Here is a 20684-nt window from a genome sequence, read left to right on the forward strand (position 1 = left end):
TTCAAATTCTTTCAACACACACACGAGCTTATATACTTAACCATAAGTATATCGAAAAAAATAAATAATTTTATTTCAAATAAATATGTATTTTTGTCTCAACTGTGAGAGGATTCATTTTTTTTTTTTTTTTTTTTTTTCGAGAGATATGTAATCTCGAGACGAAGAGGCAGACGATTTGATGTATTTTTTTTTTTTTTCGACCGGAAGTGCTCCTAAACGCCCATACTATTTTACGATGTTATCTTTTCTCCGCAATCTTCTTATTTTATTTTTTTATTTATCATTATTATTATACTTTTTTTTTGCTGCTGGTTGTCTACTTGAAAATTATAGCTTTAAAAATAATTTTATAAATTTGGAGCTTACTAGCTATGGAGCTTGGCTAAAAGTTGATCAAATAATAATTGTTAATTTATTTTTAAATAGTCATTTTCCATTAAAAAATGAGCAATGTAGAAGAATTATTTCTCAATGTAATTTAAAAAAAAAATTGTTGTGTGCGGTCAACGACGTCATAAGTGCACGCTTTCTAGTCTAGAATATAAAAAAAAAAAAAAAACCGTAAAAGCGTGCGACCTGTTTTATTCATTCATTCATTCAATTTGTCCATTCACTTGTATACCCCCCTACTGTTCATTCATTTTATTCGACAATAATATAATTTACCTCTCGAGTGCCTTTGTTATTACAAAAAAATAAAAAAAACTTTTTTTTTTATTTTTTTATTATTTTTTTCAATGAGAAAATACACACGTAAATATATATAATTTTAATGAAATATTAAAAGGAGAATGTTTATATTGTAAATATTTACAATTTGATATTTTTGTTGTATAATTATAATTATGTGTAAATTTAAAATGAAGATGACACATATATAAATGCTTATAAATGTTAACGGGAAAATAGTTGAGCAGTGTCGCAATCAACTTTGTATACCGAAATTTCTTGGAATAACTACGAAAAAGAGACGGAATATTATACATTTATACTCGAAGTATTCAATGATGATATTATTAAAATTTATAACAAATTATTATTTAAAAAATCCATTTGTTTATAACTTTTTCAATTTTTAGAAATTAAACTTTTTATTTCTATCTCTTTATCAAAAAAATACATGGAATTTTCAATTTATATAAATATTTTTTAAATTAAACACTATTAAACAAATGAATAATTCTAATTGTTATTAAAAAACCTTTTTTTTTAAACAAAAAAAGTATATTAATTCGAATTTTCTATTGAAAAAATTTTTTTTCTATTTTTTTTTCTGACATACGCCCGTCTAACCCACGCCCCTATTTTTTTATAAATAAATTCAAGATATTTAAAAAATCTTAAAGAAGGTGTAAACAAATCATTTGCCAAATAATTATTTAAACCTAGATATTTTATTACCCTTTAAAAATACAAAAATATGAAAAATATATTTTTGAACATTTTTTTTTCTTTCTTGATGAATTAATAATAATAAAAATAAATAAAATATATTATTTATAATAATACGAGTTGATTAGTATTAAAGAACATAAATTTTTTAATTATTATTTATTTATAATATTGAATTGAGACTGATGGAATGAGGCTGTGGCAAAAAGTAAACGCGCATCAGTTATTAATTGCAAAAGCTACGTGCCTGGTGCCTCTTTTGGAGGCTTGTTTATCGGTGGATATATATATTTCTATACGCATAACGCGTGCCTAAGTTTTTGGAATACAGTTCCATATTATATTGCTATATATACTGAATACAAATATACGTGTATTTAAGGAGGCAAACGGGTGCGGGTGAAACGTGTGCGTCAGATGTTATTTTGAGCACTCGCACGGTCTACCCGACATAACACATCACCCGGTTTCGTCTTCAATATATTTTTCTATTTTTTTTTTTTTTTTTTTCCTCTCTTTTTTAACTCTCCTCTCAAAATTTTCATCTAGTCTTCAAAAGATTTTCCATGTTTTTTTTTTGCACGCATTTTATTGCATTGCACTTTTTTCGAAATTGATTTTTACGATGTGTCTCTTTTTGATATTATTTGTCACTCACTTGGTGTGTATATATATAAAAAAAAAATTAATATGCACTGGAAATATGATACTCAATGGCCACATGATTCGTTGGAACGAAATGAGACCGTTGCTATTTATCGAATTAATTTGAGACACTTTGGCACACACTTGCTTTACTGATAAGAAAAAAAGAAAAAAAAAAAAACAATTTTCTTTTTTAAAATAACTTGCAAAATTTTTGTACAACAATTTGTGGGTTTTTCTTTGATGTGAAAAATATAACATGCATTTAATGTGTGACATCCGGGATGTGTGTTGATATGTTGTCCGTTTTTACCTAAAAAACATTGATGTGTCTTTTTTTTTTTTTTTTTTGAAAATAAAAATTCAAAAAGTTTATTCCTGGAAGTCTGCAAATTCACTTTGCAGTTTTGTATTTCGTTGGTATTTTATTCACTTGTACACTTGAATTATTTATACATAAATAATATAAACAATTGTTGACTAAAAAAAATTTATAAAATTATTAATATTTATTTTTTTTATGTTTGCAGTATGCTGGTATCAGAATTGGACCAGTTGTCAAGAAAGACGTTATGAAAGCATCAATAATGCTTGAACACGACAGCCAGTAAGTTGAAAATAATAATTATATTTTTAAACAACAATAATGTGCAATAAATATTGAGGAAAAAAAAAAACAATCAAATTGGTAAAATCATTGATCCGTTTCTCGTTCGCCTCGTTGCTTCGATTATTCACGGTTTACTTATATTTCCGGTGTGTCTCTCGACTTTTTCAAATAAACACAACCATCGTGAGATACTTTTTGATGAATATAACCAAAACGATGGAATTGCTTTTAACATTTTTTTGTCTCTCCCCTCGGAAAAAAAAAAAATTGATATATATTTTCTTTTGAATTTTTTTTTTTCTTTCACCACTAATTTTCAGCTGTAGAGATGGTTAATTATCTAAAAAAATAAAAAAAAAATTCTGTAAATGAGGGAAAAAGGAGGATGTTTGAGAGGAAAGGATTATAATTTTTTTTGTAAATGATACACCTGGTCTACTCGTGTCTCTCGTTTCTTAGTTTATTTATTTCATTTTATTTTTTAAGTTGAAATGAGTCTTGGGATATATGTTGCCTTGTAATTGAGATTATTTTCTCTTCCAAGATTCAACTAATCAGCTTTGTGATTATTTAAAATATATATATCATGTTACATAATTATTACTAACTCGATTTATAATAATAATGATAATAATAATCTTTTTTCTTAAACTTTTGACTTTCTAATTTTATGACTATAATTTTGTTGTTAAATATAATAATAAATTATTATTTTTAGATATGCAACGATATTGGCATTTGATGTTAAAATTGAACGTGATGCACAAGATCTTGCTGATACACTTGGTGTTAAAATATTCCAGGCTGATATTATTTATCATTTGTTTGATAAATTTACAGCATACAGAGAAGAATTAAAACAACGAAGGAGAGATGAACACAAACATATTGCTGTATTTCCTTGCAAGCTTCGTGTCGTACCAGGGGTAATATTATTTTTATTATTTTTACATTAAAATAGACTTGATTGACAGAAAGACAGGTACATATCCTACATCATCATATATCACAGCAATAATTAAAAATTCAATCCACTCTCCAATCTTTAAAAATAACTATTTTCAATTGATTTTTTTTTCAACTAATACTTCAAATACGAACCTAATTTTCTATATTTAATTTAAAAAAATTAATCTTTAAAATTAACAACAAAAAACAGCCAACAATTGCAGTTTTAAAAAATTTACAAAGTCTGTATTTAAAAATACTAGTTTGAAAATAAAAAACCAATTGAGTAATTATTGCTGGCTTTATATATGAAGAAGATAAAAAAAAAAATATCAATATAATCAAATCATTTATTTATATATTTATTTTTGTCGAATGATCAAAGCATATTATTTATGAATTTATATATATTTTTCTACATCGATAACATTGTGTCCGTTTGACGGCATACTCCGGATACTGCAGGGGCTTATCAACACCGGATGTTAAAGTGCGCTCGGGGCAGGAAGTTAAATCTCGACTATATTCCCTCTTTTCCCCTGTTGCCACTCAATCGTCAACCACAAACGATAGCCTTTGGCTTTATCGATTGCACCTCTCTGCATTTTTCAATATTTCCTGTCCTACTTTTTATCAATCTATTTTATATTTTTCAACTATCATCATTATTATTATTTAAATACTGTTTTACTATAAATAAATAAGAAAAAAATCAATATCAAGATTTTCTTGCTTGATTTATTATGGATTTTTAAAATAATAATTAAAATAGATGAAAAATATTTGTCACAGTCAATTTTTCTTGATATTTATGTGTGTAAAAATTAATATGACGATGATGTGGCCAATATTACCACCGCTAACACGAGATCCACGATAACAATTTCCTAGAACGTGCCACGGTAATTGGAGCCAACTCGAGTTTCGCCAAAGGAAATTCTAACTGTTAATTTTTTATTATTATAATTATTATTATTTTCATATTTTTCATACTGTGTTATTAAATAAATTTATATATAAATGTATATTACGCCACAAGAATTAATGTATTTATTTTTTTTTTGATTTTTAGTGTATTTTTAAAACAAGAGATCCAATTGTTATTGGTGTTATGGTTGAAGCTGGTATTGTCAAAGAGGGAACACCAGTGTGTGTCATCAAAAAAGACGCAGAAAAAGGAGCGGAAATTGATAAACAGGTATGTATATTTAACTATGGTGTGACAATTTACATTGTCGCTTGAAAAATATATATATTTTTCGATTGAAAAATATATTTGACGTGTTTTTTTTTTAATGTTCAACATATTCAATCGCCCACAATGCAAGTGGTAATGTCTCTTTGATGCTATATGTAAAACAAAAAAAGAAAAAAAAACATTTATTTGTTTATTTTTTAATATTAGTTTAACCCACGCATTGAAGAATCATAATCATTTGAAAAAAATAGCCAAATTTACATTTTAATTTAACACAATTTTAATGCTGTAAATGTTTTTTTTTTTTTTCTTTACTATTATATATTTCGAAATGACAAAAAGTTTAAGTTTAACTGGTGAAATTATATATGAACAGTGTGATTATATTGCTGTTGATTTTTTATTGAGACTAGTGTGTGTAGGTGAACCTGTTCACTGCATTCTCGATCAGCGATAAAGTCAATATGCAGAAGTAGAATATATAAATGCGAAAGGACTTTAGATGTTGTCTTTTTATGTGTCCTGTAGGAGGATGTGATATTTTTTTTTGTTTCAAACTTGTCAGGGTAAAACAGGCCATTAACACAAACCAACAACTGTATATGCATCTTGGTTGCAAGCGTGGGTGAATTTAAAATATTTTCCCTTTTTTTTTTTGTCCCATCAAAACCTGGTTTTATAATTTATTTTAAAAATAAAAAAAAAAAAAGCCCTCGAACGAGTATAATAATTTGCCTCGTCGGTAAAATAAAGTAACCATTAAGTCATTGGTTGAGACACAGGAAGCAGTGAATATTTTAGAATGACATTATAGTCGAGTATTTATAGAGGTCCATTGATTAAATTGAATATTCGACAAGCTCAAGAATAATTATCATGATGATGATGATGATGATGATAATAACAACATCTTTATGATGAAAAAAATAAAAAAAATATCACGAAGGCAATTATGTATTATCCACTACCAATATACATGATAAAATATTATTTATTTATTTTATTTTTTGTATATTATATATCCCATTTATCAACCTACAATTTTACATCCAACGCCCTCAAGATATAGCCTGGGCTTCCAGCTAAATATGCGTGTGCGTTTAAAGGTGGGAAGTTGGAAGGTTTAACTTCAACTTTTTATATTTTATATATCAACATTTAACTGTATAAAATAAATAAAAAAATATGTGTATAAATGAGCAGACCAACTTCAACAACATAGCAACACATTTTATGTTGATATTATTATTGTATATATCAATATGAATATGGGGGTTTTGTGCATTCTCAGAGTCGCCCGCGCATAGAAAGCAGATCCGTGACATGCATCCATATACTTAGCCCACGTGTAATTTTTTTTTTTTTTTTTTTTTTTTTATACATTATAAAACTACTGTAATTTCTTGCGTATATATATTTTTTTTTTTTATATTAAAAATTGACGCTGTTTTTTGTTGAATCATTGCGTAAGAGATAAAAAAAAAAAATAGAATGGCTGTTTAAAATATTTAAAGTTAATCAGCTTAAATAGCTAAAATTATTAATAATTAATTATTTTTTTTAAAAGATAAATAAGCCTGTGTTTTAAATGACTTTTTACAGTAAAAAAAAAATGAGTTTAAAATGTTTTTTGCATCTGTAAATGCATGATAAAATTATGTAAAAATATGCTACTTTGGTTGCAACCCACAGGAGATACACCTTCAATCCAACAAAATATATATTAATTATAAATAAATAAATATAATAATATATCACACGATAAATTTGAATGAAAAAGAAAATAAAAATATACATATATAAATTTGAAGTGTCCCTGCAAGGCAGATCATCCGAGCCGGATATTGATCGTCACGAAGTTGTGTTGGCTCAGGTCAGGATTGGGCCCGTAGGTGTTTTCACACAATGTCTAGCTGTTGAACGTCTTCATGTCTCTTCATGTCTCTTCACAATTATTTAACTACTATATATACAACAAAAAAAATATATATAAAATTAAACTCCGGGTGGCTTCTTCTTCTTCTTCTTTCTATTTATTTTTTTTTTCTTCAAGGCATCAACAAACCTAGAAGCTGTTACTATTTTCCCTCTCTCGGTAATTTTTTTTCTCTTTTTTTTTTCTACTCTACGTGACCTCGCAAGCAAATCGCGATTTAAAATCGCACATTTCCGGTCTCTTGTATTCAATCATCACTCGTTTCTTCGTTGACATATATATCAAAACTTTTTTTTTAAATTTAAATATATTTTTGGTTAATTTATTGTCTATTTGATTGAAAATATTTGTAATAATATTGCATGAAAATTATGTGATTCAATTGATGAATATTTTTAAAATTGTTATTAGTGTCTTTCTCTGTTGGGAGGCATCTTTTTTCTCTCTTGTCATGTTTTGACTCTGAGCTGTTATCGATAATACATTACGCAACACAACTTTGATAGTATAATTTTTTTGCTTTTTTAAAACATTTTTGTTATTTCTTTTTATTTTTCTCTTTTTTTTTTTTCTTTTTTCTTCTTTTTTTTCCATACTAGCGAGCGGAAATCCGGCGAATTCTTTTTCAACGAGCAGACTGTTTTCTTGGGTCTCTCCATTTGAGATATCTTCTGTAGCTCGTAATTAGCCGGAGAACGACGTCCGATCCTCATTAAAAAGCCACGCCGACGCTTTGCCTGGAAAACACTCCTTTGACTTTGAATTTTTTATTTATTTGTCTGTTAATTTTTTAAAATAATATATTTTAGTTTTTCATATTTTAAATATTCAAGTATATTTTTATTTATTTTTTTAATTAAAAATAGCAGCATTATCATTTACAGTTCAATAACACTTTATCAATCAAATAAATTAAAATTATTATTATTATTATTATTTTTAATTTTAATTTACTGAGAGATATTTGATTGACTTGGTCAAATTATCTTTAATTTTTTATTTTTATTTTCTTACTCTTTCTATTGTTGTTTTACTGAGAAAAATAACAATTCAAGTGAAAATTTTTCTTATCATTTGGATAAAATATAAACATGGAATTATTATTTCCAAATATAATGACATTTATTTTTTTACTATGGCTCTCAATGATCGTGTCATGGATTTTCCAATACTCGAAATATTTTAAACCGGAAAATTCATGCTGATGTTATTTAATCATCTCTAATTCCCAGGATTTAAAAAAAGAAAAAAATCATAATGAGACAATAGAATGACAAAATGCGTCACAATAAATTCTTGGAAATTTGATAATATTTTATATGGAAATGTCGGCAGCTTTGAGTGGCATGTGCCACCGGATGAATTTTATTTTGGCCACCAACAGACCAAAAAAAAAAAAAAAAAAATTCAAAAACACATACTGTGGTGTGTGTGTGTGTCACCAGGATAGAGACACTCTTCATATATAGTAGACATCGACACAGTTGTAAGCTGACTAACTTCCGGCTCGTGGCTGGTAAACGCCCCCAGTTTCCTTCCGGTCGTTTATCACCCACGGAAAAAGAGAGAAAGACAAAATAAAAAATTGCACAGAGGGACATATATATATGAGACCTATGAGTTGCACATGTTGGTCTCTTTTGTTCCTTAAAATATAAAAAAGGAAACAAACGTAAAGTAGATTTCGATTTCCCGGAAATGTGCCTGCCAAAAAATCCTACTTTGTCCTTGTCCTTTGCCGACTCTTAATTTTTATATTATACCTACGTACACTATAAAGTCTTATGTATTTTTTTTTTGTTCCTTTTATATTCTTTTCTTTATTTCATTTCGATTTTTTTTTTCTTCTTGTCATGGAGAAACGATTAACAAACTAAAAGTGTTATCAGTTTAAAAGAAGCAACTTTTGAGTGGTATGAGAATGAGCTTCTTGTGTGGGCTCATACCTTGTCTTGAGAATTTTGTATGGACTCTAAATGGTATGTCGCCATTAAAACACCCTCCCCCAGAGTGTCGTCGCATACCTGACGTCGCGACGACCATATCGATCCACTCAAAATATATTTAACCAAAGTGTCTTGAGCATTTTCATATATTTATTTATTTTTTTTTTGTTTAATCTCTTGCTGATAATAAAAAATATAAGCAAATTGCTTTTTACATTTAATTTTTATAATTATATTTAAAAAAAGAAGCAAACAACTCGAAAAATCTATTCAAGATATTTGATTTCTTTTTTTTTTTTTTTTTCTTTCAACACTTAAAATTCACAAACACAAGGATGAGGATTTTTTTTTACATAAAATAATATGTATACACCCTTGGGTTTAATGTGTGGGTTTAAATTTATTTCTTCCTAAACGTTTTTCTCATGGTCACGTGGGATGCGAGTATTAACAAATGAAAATAAATAAAAATCTAACAAAATAATTTTATATAAAAAAGCTCAAAAAAGTAACTTTTAAAATCCCACCTATTTTCTTGCGAACAAGCTCACCAAGGTCGGTCTTAATTTATCTCTTTGTTTTTTTATATTTTAATAACATGAATATATATTTTTCTTCTGCTAGATACTCAATTTGATGATTTTTTTTTTTTTCCTTCAACTAAAGCCACCTGCTTAATAGAAAGTAAAGCCAAGACAAAAAAAATAAATAGATCCAAGAAAATGGCAACACAGTGAATGAAAAAATATAATGGAAAAGCTTAAAGACCTCTCTCCTGTATAGCGAAGATAATTTTTGTCTACAATTTTTATCAGTTAAATCTACTGCTAAAATAATAATTATCATAAAATGTAAAAATTAATTTGAAAATACCAAGTTGAAATATCAAGTTTAAAATTATTTAAAAAATTATCTTGACTTGTATATATTGTGTGAAGTTATTACAAAAATAAATAATGACTAAAAATAATAATAAATTAAAATAACAATGATAAAATATATACGAAAGACTTGAGGCATTGGTAGACCAGAAAATAATAAAAAAAAAAAAATATATATATTTACCAGCTGCGCAAACTCAAGCGGATACAAACGCGTGAAACGTGGGCGAATGAGGATTGATCCTGAATGGACTCCATTCATAAAAAAGATATTAATGGTTTTGAAAAAAATGAAATAAAATAAAATAATACAAACTAGTTACAATTAATATAAAAAAAAAATTAATCTTGTAATTTTAGGAATAGAAAAAATTATGAAAATTAAAAATCATTGCTATTGATTGAAAAATATGATGGAAAATTGTCTGTATGAAAGTCTGTCTGGTGTAGACTCCGACATTTGGCATAGCCTGATTTAGCAGACGCCGAGCGAGACGGGAACCGGAAGTCTATTTTTGTAGTCGGCACAAATTTAGAAACCCTTTATAGTTTATATACCGCTTGTGATGCTAATATGTATATATAACTATGATTTTTTTTTCCAACAGTGGCAGTTGAGTCACTCAATTTTTTATTCATTTTCACAAAAAGAAATGCAATTCTAGTTTCTATTGCACATTCACTGTATTTTAAATAATTTACATTATTTTTTTTTCGTTTTATTTTTGCGCTGGCTATTGAAAGAAAAAAAGCCCACGCAATATTCATGAATTTATGTGATAAATTTTGGACCTTTGTCAGTCGTGAAATTGACTTTTTGTTTATGGAAAAAATATAAACATTTATACCTGGAATTTATTGAAAGTAATTGATGATTAAAATTGCCTGTGTGTGCGCGCGAGTGTTTCATAATGATTATTAAAATAATTTATTTAGTTTATTATTATTAGTTGAAGAATTTTAAGGTACATTCAAGTCTGGGGTGTTTGATTTGGAGCTAAAAATCCACATGGTGTCTGAATAGGTACCTATAACTTTTGTTGCTTTGGCACCTTTATCATTCTGGCTCCACTCTCTCACTGTGACAAAACAAATTTACAGCCAAATTTCCATTTAGGCCCCCTGCCAAGGCCCCCTTTTCAATTCTTTGGTTTTTTTTTTTTTCTTTCTTTCTTTTCACTATGGTTTATAATAATAATAATTATTATTATCATCTTAGTTGTCGTTGACTTACTCAATTTTTGTTGTTGCGTAAAAAAAAAAAAAAGAAATCGAAATTATCATAAAAATAATAATAAAAGATTGAGTTGAACTGCGAAAATTAATGAGGTACAAGTTTGGTGATGTGAGGACGATTAAAGATAGTCAGGTGTTTGAAATTTATTAAAAAAAAAAAAAAACATGAATATACATGGTTATAAAAGGAGAATTTAAGTGATGATGCTATGAGGTAAAAAAAAAAAAAATGGAAAAAGCTGATATACATGAACACGTGAAGTCCGTTTTATCCCACGTGTATATTTCTGTTTAAATTGTGTATAAAATATCGTGGGTTTATTATTTATTTATTTATTTTTATTTATTTTTTTTTTGTCAAGACACGTGTGTATGTATATATTATTAAATAAATATATGTGCGTATGTGTGGGCCTGCCTGCGGGGACTCTTTTATTGAACTTTATGTGTAGGTTGATGAAAAAAATATTTTTCTACTTGAATTATTTGAAAAAAAAAATGCTCAAAATTATCATAAAAATTATCTACACAATTGTACTTGTTATTATAAATATTAAAAAATATTTCTATTAATTTAAAATCAATTATTATTAATAGTAATAATTTAAATAAAAAATTTTAATATAAATAATAATAATTTTTCATTTTCATTTTTTTTACAGCGTATCAATTTGGGTGTGGTGTCAAGTATTGAGATAAATCATAAATTTGTTGAATCTGCAAGAAAAGGTCAAGAAGTTTGTGTTAAAATTGAGCCAATTCCAGGTGATGCACCAAAAATGTTTGGTCGTCATTTTGATGAAACAGACATGATCATCAGCACGGTGAGTTTTTTTTTTTCTTCAAATTTAATATTAACATTAGTTTTGTTATATAATTAAAGATAACAATTTTAATTTATTTATAAATTTTATAGTATATTTTTATAGTCGACTTATTGATCCACTCTATCTGACAATATTAATATTATTATTATTATTTTTCTACCCTCCCAGACTATGACGCAAGCAGCATAAACTCGTTGTCTTAAAATTTTTAAATTTATTACTATTTTTTTTTAGGTATTTCTTCTTTATATTATCATCCTCAAACATAAATATATTTATATTTTTATTTTCTTTGTATTAAATCAATTTTTATTATTTATTTATTATTTTTTATTATTATTATTTAATTTTGTAATTTTTTTCTCTATTTTTTTGTGGTAAATTTTTATTATAGTTGAAAATTTTTTACGATCATTTTATATTTCGGGCAGGAAGTACATCGTCAATCGTTTTTCATCGACGTTCGTAAAATGAGTAAATACCCTCTTATGTCGATTGTAAAATGTAAAGCTCGTTGATTTTCCAAGCACCCACGCCTTCCGCGCCCGCATCCGGTCGTCTGGTAAATTCCAAGTCACGCGAGATATGCAGTTGCCATGGTGTGCGCGTTTTAATTCTTAAAAAACATTGACTTTTTTTAAAAATAATTTTATTTCTTTTATATCCCACGCTTTTTTCTATTTTTTTTTTTTTTTTTTTTTTCATACTACACTGCGGTGTTGGGCGAGCTTTGCCCGGGTTGTTTCCTCTTTTTTTTTTTTTGGATTTTACGATGTTTTTTGAAATTTTTATTAGTTTAAATGATTTTTTATGGATTTTATTAAATTTTAGAATAACTAATGGATTAGAAAAAGTATAAATATTACAAAAAACCATAAAAATTATTTAAAATAAATGAATTTTATATTTAAATAGAAAAAAAAAAATTTCTAAAATTCGATCGAAATTCTTGTTACTTTCGAAATTTAAAGTTAATTATAAAATAAATAATTTTCAATATAAATTGTTTTATTTTATAATTGAAAATTTATTAAATTATTTTATGAATGAAGCCAAGTATTGTGTGAGTGTGTGCGAGAGAAATTGTACAAATGAAAAGCATTTGTCTTGATGATTTAAAATTCTTTACAAGTTGGTAAATAAATATTGGTTGGCACTGTTGTGAGTAAGTTAATGTATGTTGTGCCTGCTGTGCAAAAACCTGACTAAAGAAGAATAGTGTGATTCATAGACAAGTCTATTCAGTTTCGCATGTGTGGCCTCGATAAATTTTCTATACAATTTACACACCCAAATGATGAATGATCAAGTCACCATGATGGTTCACTTGTTCTATCTTGAAATTTATTTTCTATATGTACAAAAGAATTCTAAAAAGTTTAAATCAATCAAAATGAAACTAAATTTACAAAATTACAGTCAACTAATCAGGATGTTTTAATTTTTTTTTCATCAACAACGCCAAAATATCGCCAAGGCAAATTCACAGGAGAACAAATTAAATATATTTTACAAATTTCATGTGGCAAACACGTGTGGCCTATCAAATAAAATAAAAATATAATAAAATTTTAAAAAATGAAATTTACAACTGAACGACATTACACAGTTTCTACAATAATTATACTGTGTGTAATATTCATCCAAAAAAAAAAAAAAAATATATATGTAAAAAAAGCTCTCAAGATAAAACATGTTTTTATTAAAAAAAATAATGTCAGTACATGAGCATACAGTTGATACTAAAATCAAAAAAAAAATTTAATTAAATAAAATTGTACTGTTAAATCTGCATATTGAGGATATATTTATTTTTTTTAATTTATATTTTAGTTGCCTCTCGACTTCCACGAAGAAACACGTGAAGATGAGACGATAAAAAAATAAATAAATTAAAAAAAAAAAAAAAACGACAAGATGATGAAGAATATAAAAATGATATGAAAAAAAAAAAAAATTGCCAAAGAAATACACGCGCCGGATGTAACACACGCCTACACGTTGGTTGTGGGGTTATATGTGAATTTCCAAATGAATTTTTGAGCTTGTATACGCCCTTAGTCTCTCCTGATAATAATTTGCTAAATGATGATGAGGAGAAGACACACCTTGTGTCCCAAGTAATCGAAACTATTAAGCTGCTTGGTCATCAAGTTGAAATATAATTGAGCTTTTTGTTGCTCGGTCTTCATCAACCAATGAAATTTTTTTTTTTAAAGAAGCTTGATAATAATTTAACGTAAAAATACTGTATGTTTTTTTTCATCATGACTGACACACCACCAATAAATACAGTTGGAAAATGAAAAAAAAAAAAAATATATGAATGAAGGGAATTTTACCAGAGTCATTCATGGGAGAGTGTGTATTGATCGACCCAGTTCATGAACAACAAGCATACATTGAACAGTGTATGCCATTCAAGCATCAGGATGAATACTATACTCAAGTTGAAAAAGGTGAACGCGGTTGCGTGGTTGCTTCATTGAACTAACTGGGGTGTCAGAGTCAAACTGGGCTATATATTTATTAACAAAATAAAACCAGGGCATCTGGGCTTGGTTTGTCCATTCACCCTGGCAATATTGGTCAGGTCGTTGTTCCACTTTTCATCATCAGCCCCCATACACACACAACCACCAGTTTCATCTATTTTTTTTTCTCAACATATTACTTGGTAATTTTTTACGTAACCCCGCGGGTATTTGGATTGCAATTTGATTGATAAATTTAATTGAAACAACAGCTATTGTCTCAATTAGAAATCCAATATATTTGATGATTATTATTTTTAAACAATGAAATTTTCATTTGTTGTAATAAAAATACTTTCAAGGTCAAGGAAAAATCAAGCGTTATATATTGTTGATAATATAAATCAGGTCATTGGAACACAAACTCGCAATGACGTCACAATGATGTTACCAAGGTGATGGCCTACTGGTGAATTAAATTATTTCTGGGGAGGATAATACAACCCTCGAATATTGCATCTAAACTAGAGCAAGAAATTTTAAATTATTTTATTTTAATATTGAATTTTTGTTGTTTGGAATTTATGATTTTTTTTGTTAACATATTTATTCCAAGAAGACATAATTTATTGTCTGTCAAATATACACAATGATAAATTGATAATTAAAATGTATAATGTGTCAGCTTCACTGTTAATATATAATATAAAATTGATAAATACACGGGAAGTTGGATGTTTTAATAGCGAAGCCAAAGATTTGTAAAGAGTTTTGAAGTTTTGTTTTTTTTTTTTTTTTTTTTACAAAGACAGGAAGTTTGATGTAAAACCATAAAGAGTAAACAAGTCGTTACCGGATATGCATCTTCCTTTTCCGGACAGTCTCTTGCATATTAAAAAACCGTGACGATCAGGCTCATGTACCAAGACTTTTGTGTATTTTTTTTTAATTTTTAATTTTAATTTTAACATCAGCAACAGTAGCAGTATACCTTTCAACACAATCAATACAAAAATCATCATAATTATACTAAATTAAAGATAATTATTAAAAAACTAAAAACTCATTATAAAATTTCTAAAAAATAATTAAATTATATTTTAAATGAAAAAATAATATTCATTTCAAAAAAAAAAAAAAAGTGTTGAAATATATTTTTTTGATAATTAAATTTTCATGTTTAAAAATCAAAAGATAAAAAATAAAATACACAAGAACATGAATATATATAACTATTTAAAAAGAAAAAAAAAAAAAAAAAACATCTTGATGTTAGGAATATCATGAAAGGGTGTAGTCATGTGCGTCCTGGATCTCCAGTTCCAGTCCGGAAGTCTTTGTAAGTGTTCCCACGGCGATCTTTTCACCATCATCAAACCCCTCTTATTTCAACACCTTATTTGATCATTCAATATCTTGTTAAATAAAAATTTTCAAATATTTTATTTACATATAATATATAATATCTACAAACGTTAGTATAAAATATCTAGAGTCAATTTCAAGTGTGAAATTAAAGAAGAAAAATAAATAAGAAATTGAAAAAAAAAAATGAATGAAATAAAAAATATAAATAAATTATTATATAAAATGCAAAATAATGAAAAAAAAAATTAAATAAATTATGTATATGACACGCATTATGAACAGGAAGGTAAAAAAAAAAAAAATTTCTGTGAAAAAGGAAGTAACAACAGTGAGCTAGATGCGCATAGGCATCCTCAATGGCTTTACGTAAAATTACCATTGTGATCAATTCATGAATGAAATGACACTTCCGGTATGTACAAGAGAGAGAGGTTAATATTCAAGAGTGGGGACGGAAATAGTTGTAGAGCGTTACGTTATAATATGCCAATGAATGGAAGCCACTAATTGTTTTTCTTCATTAAATATCATTCAAATATTAATAATAATAATTTTGCTACGACAATTTTTCTATATATTTAAATTAACTCTATTATTTATCTTTATTATTCATTTTTAATTATTATTATTATTTTGAGGATTATTAATAATGATAAGAGCCAAATTATTATGGGCCAAAGTAGAGTGGTGATGATGATTATGATGACACGAATTCTATATTTTAATAAAGAGAAAAACATTTAGAGTTGGAAAAAAATTTTTAGAAATTTTTTAATTTTCTTTTTGAGATTGTAATGGGTTTTCTTTTTTTTTAAATTGTCTATTTTTTTTTTTTCATGCTTCGAGGAAGCTCGTTTCCGTGAGAAAAATTATTTGACTTTTGAAAATTATTTTAAGAGCACCTAGTTTTTTTTTTTTTAATTATAAACATAATAGAAAATATATTTATTTCAAGTTTAAATGGAAAATTACTTTGCGAAAATATATAATTGTTTTTTTTTTTTTTTGCAACAAATTTAAATGACTCGTTTTTTTAAAAAAAAAATGAATTGATTATTTATCAATGCAGGATTGAATTATTGATAGAAAAAAAAAAATTCTTATGCATTTTGTTTTACGAGAAAAAATATATTATATCATTGTGATTGATTGTAGTAAATTGTAAATTTAAAAAATTAATTTTATTGAATTGTCAAGACACAGAATTACAGTGAGTCAATTGACAAATGGAAAATAAAAAAATTGATCACACAATGATCTAACCCAATTCGTAAATCTCTCCCCAGTTGGAATAATATTTCCATTAAATATTGAGATTTAAATTTGAGCTCTTGTCTGATTTTTCGACGAGAATTTTCATCATGATTTTTTATCTTTTTTATTTTTACTGCTACACATACCTTTTTTTTTTTTTCTTTTCAATTTGGCACGTGGCCAAATTCACTGTTACTTTGATTTCTATCCAAAAGTATCTATATATATATTTTTTTTTTTTTCTATTTGATTCGTATTGATTACACTCGAATTCTCAAGGCTAAAAAAAAATATATATTAAAAGTTTTTCAGTCTGAATCAGTTTATAGAGTGAATGAATGAATGAATCAATGAACGTATGAATGAACATAAAAAAAAAAACCTTCACAGTTAGTAATTCATTTTTCAAAAAGAAAAAAAAAAATTATATAAAAAACAAGCAGCTGTAATTAACAAATGAATGGAAAAGAAAAAAAAAAAAAAATTTATAGACATTAAAAGTTATAAATAAATACCCACAATTGTTTAAAAAAAAATAATAATATTTTTATTTTTATAAATTTGATAATTCAGTCTTATAAATAAATATTTTTGCTTATTTTTTTTTGCAACGAGTATATTGAAATACCAACTTAATTGTATAATTAATTAAAAAAATTAATTATCAAAAATAACAACAAAATATCAACAATTACTAATTAACAATTGGAAATTTACTTTGGACAATTTTATTTTATTAATATTTTGTTATTAATTATTAAATAACAAAAGATATAAATAAAAAAAAAAGAAAAAATTCCACGTTTATTTATAGTTTTTAGCATAGATAAATTTTTTAAAAAATCAATAAATATAATTTTGAAAAGTTACACCTTTACCACTGAATTTATTCTGGGTTGGTCTCAACAAGTTATCATCATCAAATGTCTTGCTCAGCAATCCCACGCCCTGACATGCCTGATTCAATTTCAATTCGCCCACATTTACACAGTAATAATAATATCAAAAATATTGTCATCCTCGCATATTAATATATATTTTCTATTATTATTATTTTTCCTAAAAAATCAAACTAATATTTATTCATAATATTTTTTATGTTCACAGATATCCAGAGAAAGTATAGATGCTTGTAAAAATTATTTCCGTGATGATCTACTTAAAAGTGACTGGCAATTAATGGTTGAATTAAAAAAACTATTCGAAATATTGTAAAAAAAAAACAAATTAAATTTCCCATTTTTTCAATTATAAAAAATTTGAAATGAAAATGGAAAAACAGAAAGAAAAATATACAAAATGAAGATTAATTAATAAATTGTAAATTAATTTTTAAATAACAACGATATTTTTAAATACCACTTTGTATATCAGTGATTAACAAAAAAATTTATCTTTATTATTATTTTTTTTTAATTCTATTGTTAATCACTGTTGAATAATAATAATAATAATAATAAAAACGAAAATTGTTTTACAAATCTTCAATGAAAATAAAAAATAAAAAAAACAAACTCAATAATTAAAATAATAATAAATAATATTAATAAAATTATAAACAATTTGATTTATAAATTTTATAATTTTATTTTTTATTTAAATTCAATTGAGCATGTGTATTTTATACGCTGAAATATTTTAATGAAATGTGATTGATTGTTTAATCACGTCATTCTCATACGACCTTTTACATTTTCATTTTTTTTTTCTTTATAAAAATATATGATTTTTTTTATTCTCCCTTGATTGCCTTGTAAAAACACAATCACCATTTCAAATTCTACGCCCCTTTGTTCTATGATGATTCGCGCGATATGTCACGTTTCATGTATTTTTTTTTTTTCTTCCTTTGAAGTTGTTTTTTTATATTATTTTTCTATTCATACGCGTCATTGCATCAATTGTAAATATCGAGCGTTGTGTTTCTTAATGAAAGGAGATGATGAAAAAGGTAGGGTTAAACAATGAAAAAATAAAATCTTGTATATCGAATAAATGAGATAAAAAAAATATATATCTTGTATAAAACAATGATAATAATTTTGAAAGAATTGTTTTATAGTAATTTTAAAATGTAACAATGACACAATGGAACAAGAGTCATGCCTAAAATGGATCCAGTGTTCGAAGTCTGTTTGAAAAAAAAAAAGAAAAATAAATTCTCATGAATCAGTAATAAAATATATTATTTATAAATTCATTGATAAAAAATTTAAAACAATTATCAATCGGTTGTAAGGTAAATCATTTGATGAAAAGAAAAAAAAATATAAAAATAATGGTAGACATATCGAAATAATTTCGAAATAGCTAAATATCATCGAAATGAAAAAATAATTTCGACGAAAAACATGGATAAAAAATTTTTTCGATTTTTTATTTTATGATTTTATGTAATTTAAATACTGGTACAATGAAATTTGATGAATTTCAATGACGATAATAATTTACAAAGTCATTGGACTTCCTGGTGCATCATCATTGCTGTCCGGGATATTACGAATTCGATAAAATTCATCTCAGTCACATCACAAATAAATTAACATGAAAAAAGTGAATAAAAATAATCAGGCTACTTGTCAGTATAATCATTGGAAATAAAAAAAAAAGAATTTCAATTTTTTTTCCTCATAAAAAAATGGAAACACTTGTAAAACTGAAATATTTTTTTTTTTTTTTCATTTAAAAATTTGTGTAGCGAGAATTATATTTGAAAAATAATAATTCATGTATGTTTTGTATATAACATCGAGCAATTTGAAGATAAAAAAAATATCAATGCGATAACGAACAAAAAAAAAAAATAATAAAAATATATGAATATATTTTCCACGTCATTATCTTTGTTATATTTCCGGCTTTGTTTTTTGATATTTATTTCTATTCAAAGTTAATTTTATTTTTTGTCAAACTACAAATATTTTATTTCTATGAAATTTTAGCTTCCTTATTATATCAACTAAACATTCAGTCAAAAAAATAAAAACAATAAACAATTTACAACAAATATTTATTTGATTATATATTTAAAAAATATTTGAGTAAATAAATTTTTCGTCATTTCTTTTTTATCAAGACAACAACTTTTATATAATATGTGATTAGAATATTGAAATGATATATTTTATTTTTTTATTTTAACATAGCACATCACTCGTAGATAAAAAAAATATAATATTTAAATAAAAAAATGTATCATTTCCTGTCGAGAAATCGTGCTTTGGTAATCATGAATTTATTCGTGCGAATCGAAATATTTCAATCAGTTAAACTTGTCAGGTTTTACTATGAAGAAATATAAAGGAAAAAAATAAAATATTGTCATTTTATAAATAACAAAATTTACGAATAAATTTATGATAATTAATTCGAGGCTATTTGTTGTAATATTGTACAGCTAATAGAGCAAATAATTTAGAGGTTTTATCACTTGAATTATTGAGGATAAAAATCATTGCCTCTTGGCTATCTCGATGCTGCACATTCATAAAATGACAAAATTAAAAATATGTCATGTCCTTGCTTGGCTCTTTATTTAATCATTAATAAAAGTGTGATAAAGATAAAGATAGTAAAAATAAAAAATAAAAAAAATCAACACACACACTGTTAAATGCCAGAGTGAGCCTCAATGAATGCACGTCATTTCGAGTCATTCATGTATCCGCAGGTTGTCCTCGCAAACAAACTTGCTTGTTCTCTTTCATTGCGTGAGTATTAATAATAATTATCATAATATTTTATGCAAGTGTTTGTCTAAAACAGCAACAGCAGCAGCATCAGTGGGATATTAACACACTGCAACCAGGAGAATGGAAAATTATATATATATTTTTTTTTTTTCATTTAAAATACAAATAAATAATCAACAAAACTTGTTCAAGGATTTACAAATGGTGACGTGAAACATGATTCTCGTTTGATTTTTTTTTTACAATTTTTAATTATCACTATTATATTGTTTTT

The 20684-nt window shown here is 25.8% G+C and overlaps 1 protein-coding gene across 1 annotated transcript in view; it reads left to right on the forward strand.

Moving 5' to 3' along the window:
- Positions 1–18280, forward strand: part of LOC122860496 (eukaryotic translation initiation factor 5B) — a 31751-nt gene extending 13471 nt beyond the window's left edge. Inside the window, exons 4-8 of the mRNA XM_044164333.1 lie at positions 2571–2647; positions 3369–3576; positions 4671–4796; positions 11458–11619; positions 17826–18280. Coding sequence (XP_044020268.1) covers positions 2571–2647; positions 3369–3576; positions 4671–4796; positions 11458–11619; positions 17826–17933 — 681 coding nt within the window. The 3' untranslated portion in view covers positions 17934–18280. The remainder of the gene's footprint in view (positions 1–2570; positions 2648–3368; positions 3577–4670; positions 4797–11457; positions 11620–17825) is intronic.
- Positions 18281–20684: the final 2404 nt, after the last annotated feature.

This window comes from Aphidius gifuensis, linkage group LG1 (assembly GCF_014905175.1).
Source record: "Aphidius gifuensis isolate YNYX2018 linkage group LG1, ASM1490517v1, whole genome shotgun sequence".
Taxonomy (NCBI): domain Eukaryota; kingdom Metazoa; phylum Arthropoda; class Insecta; order Hymenoptera; family Braconidae; genus Aphidius; species Aphidius gifuensis.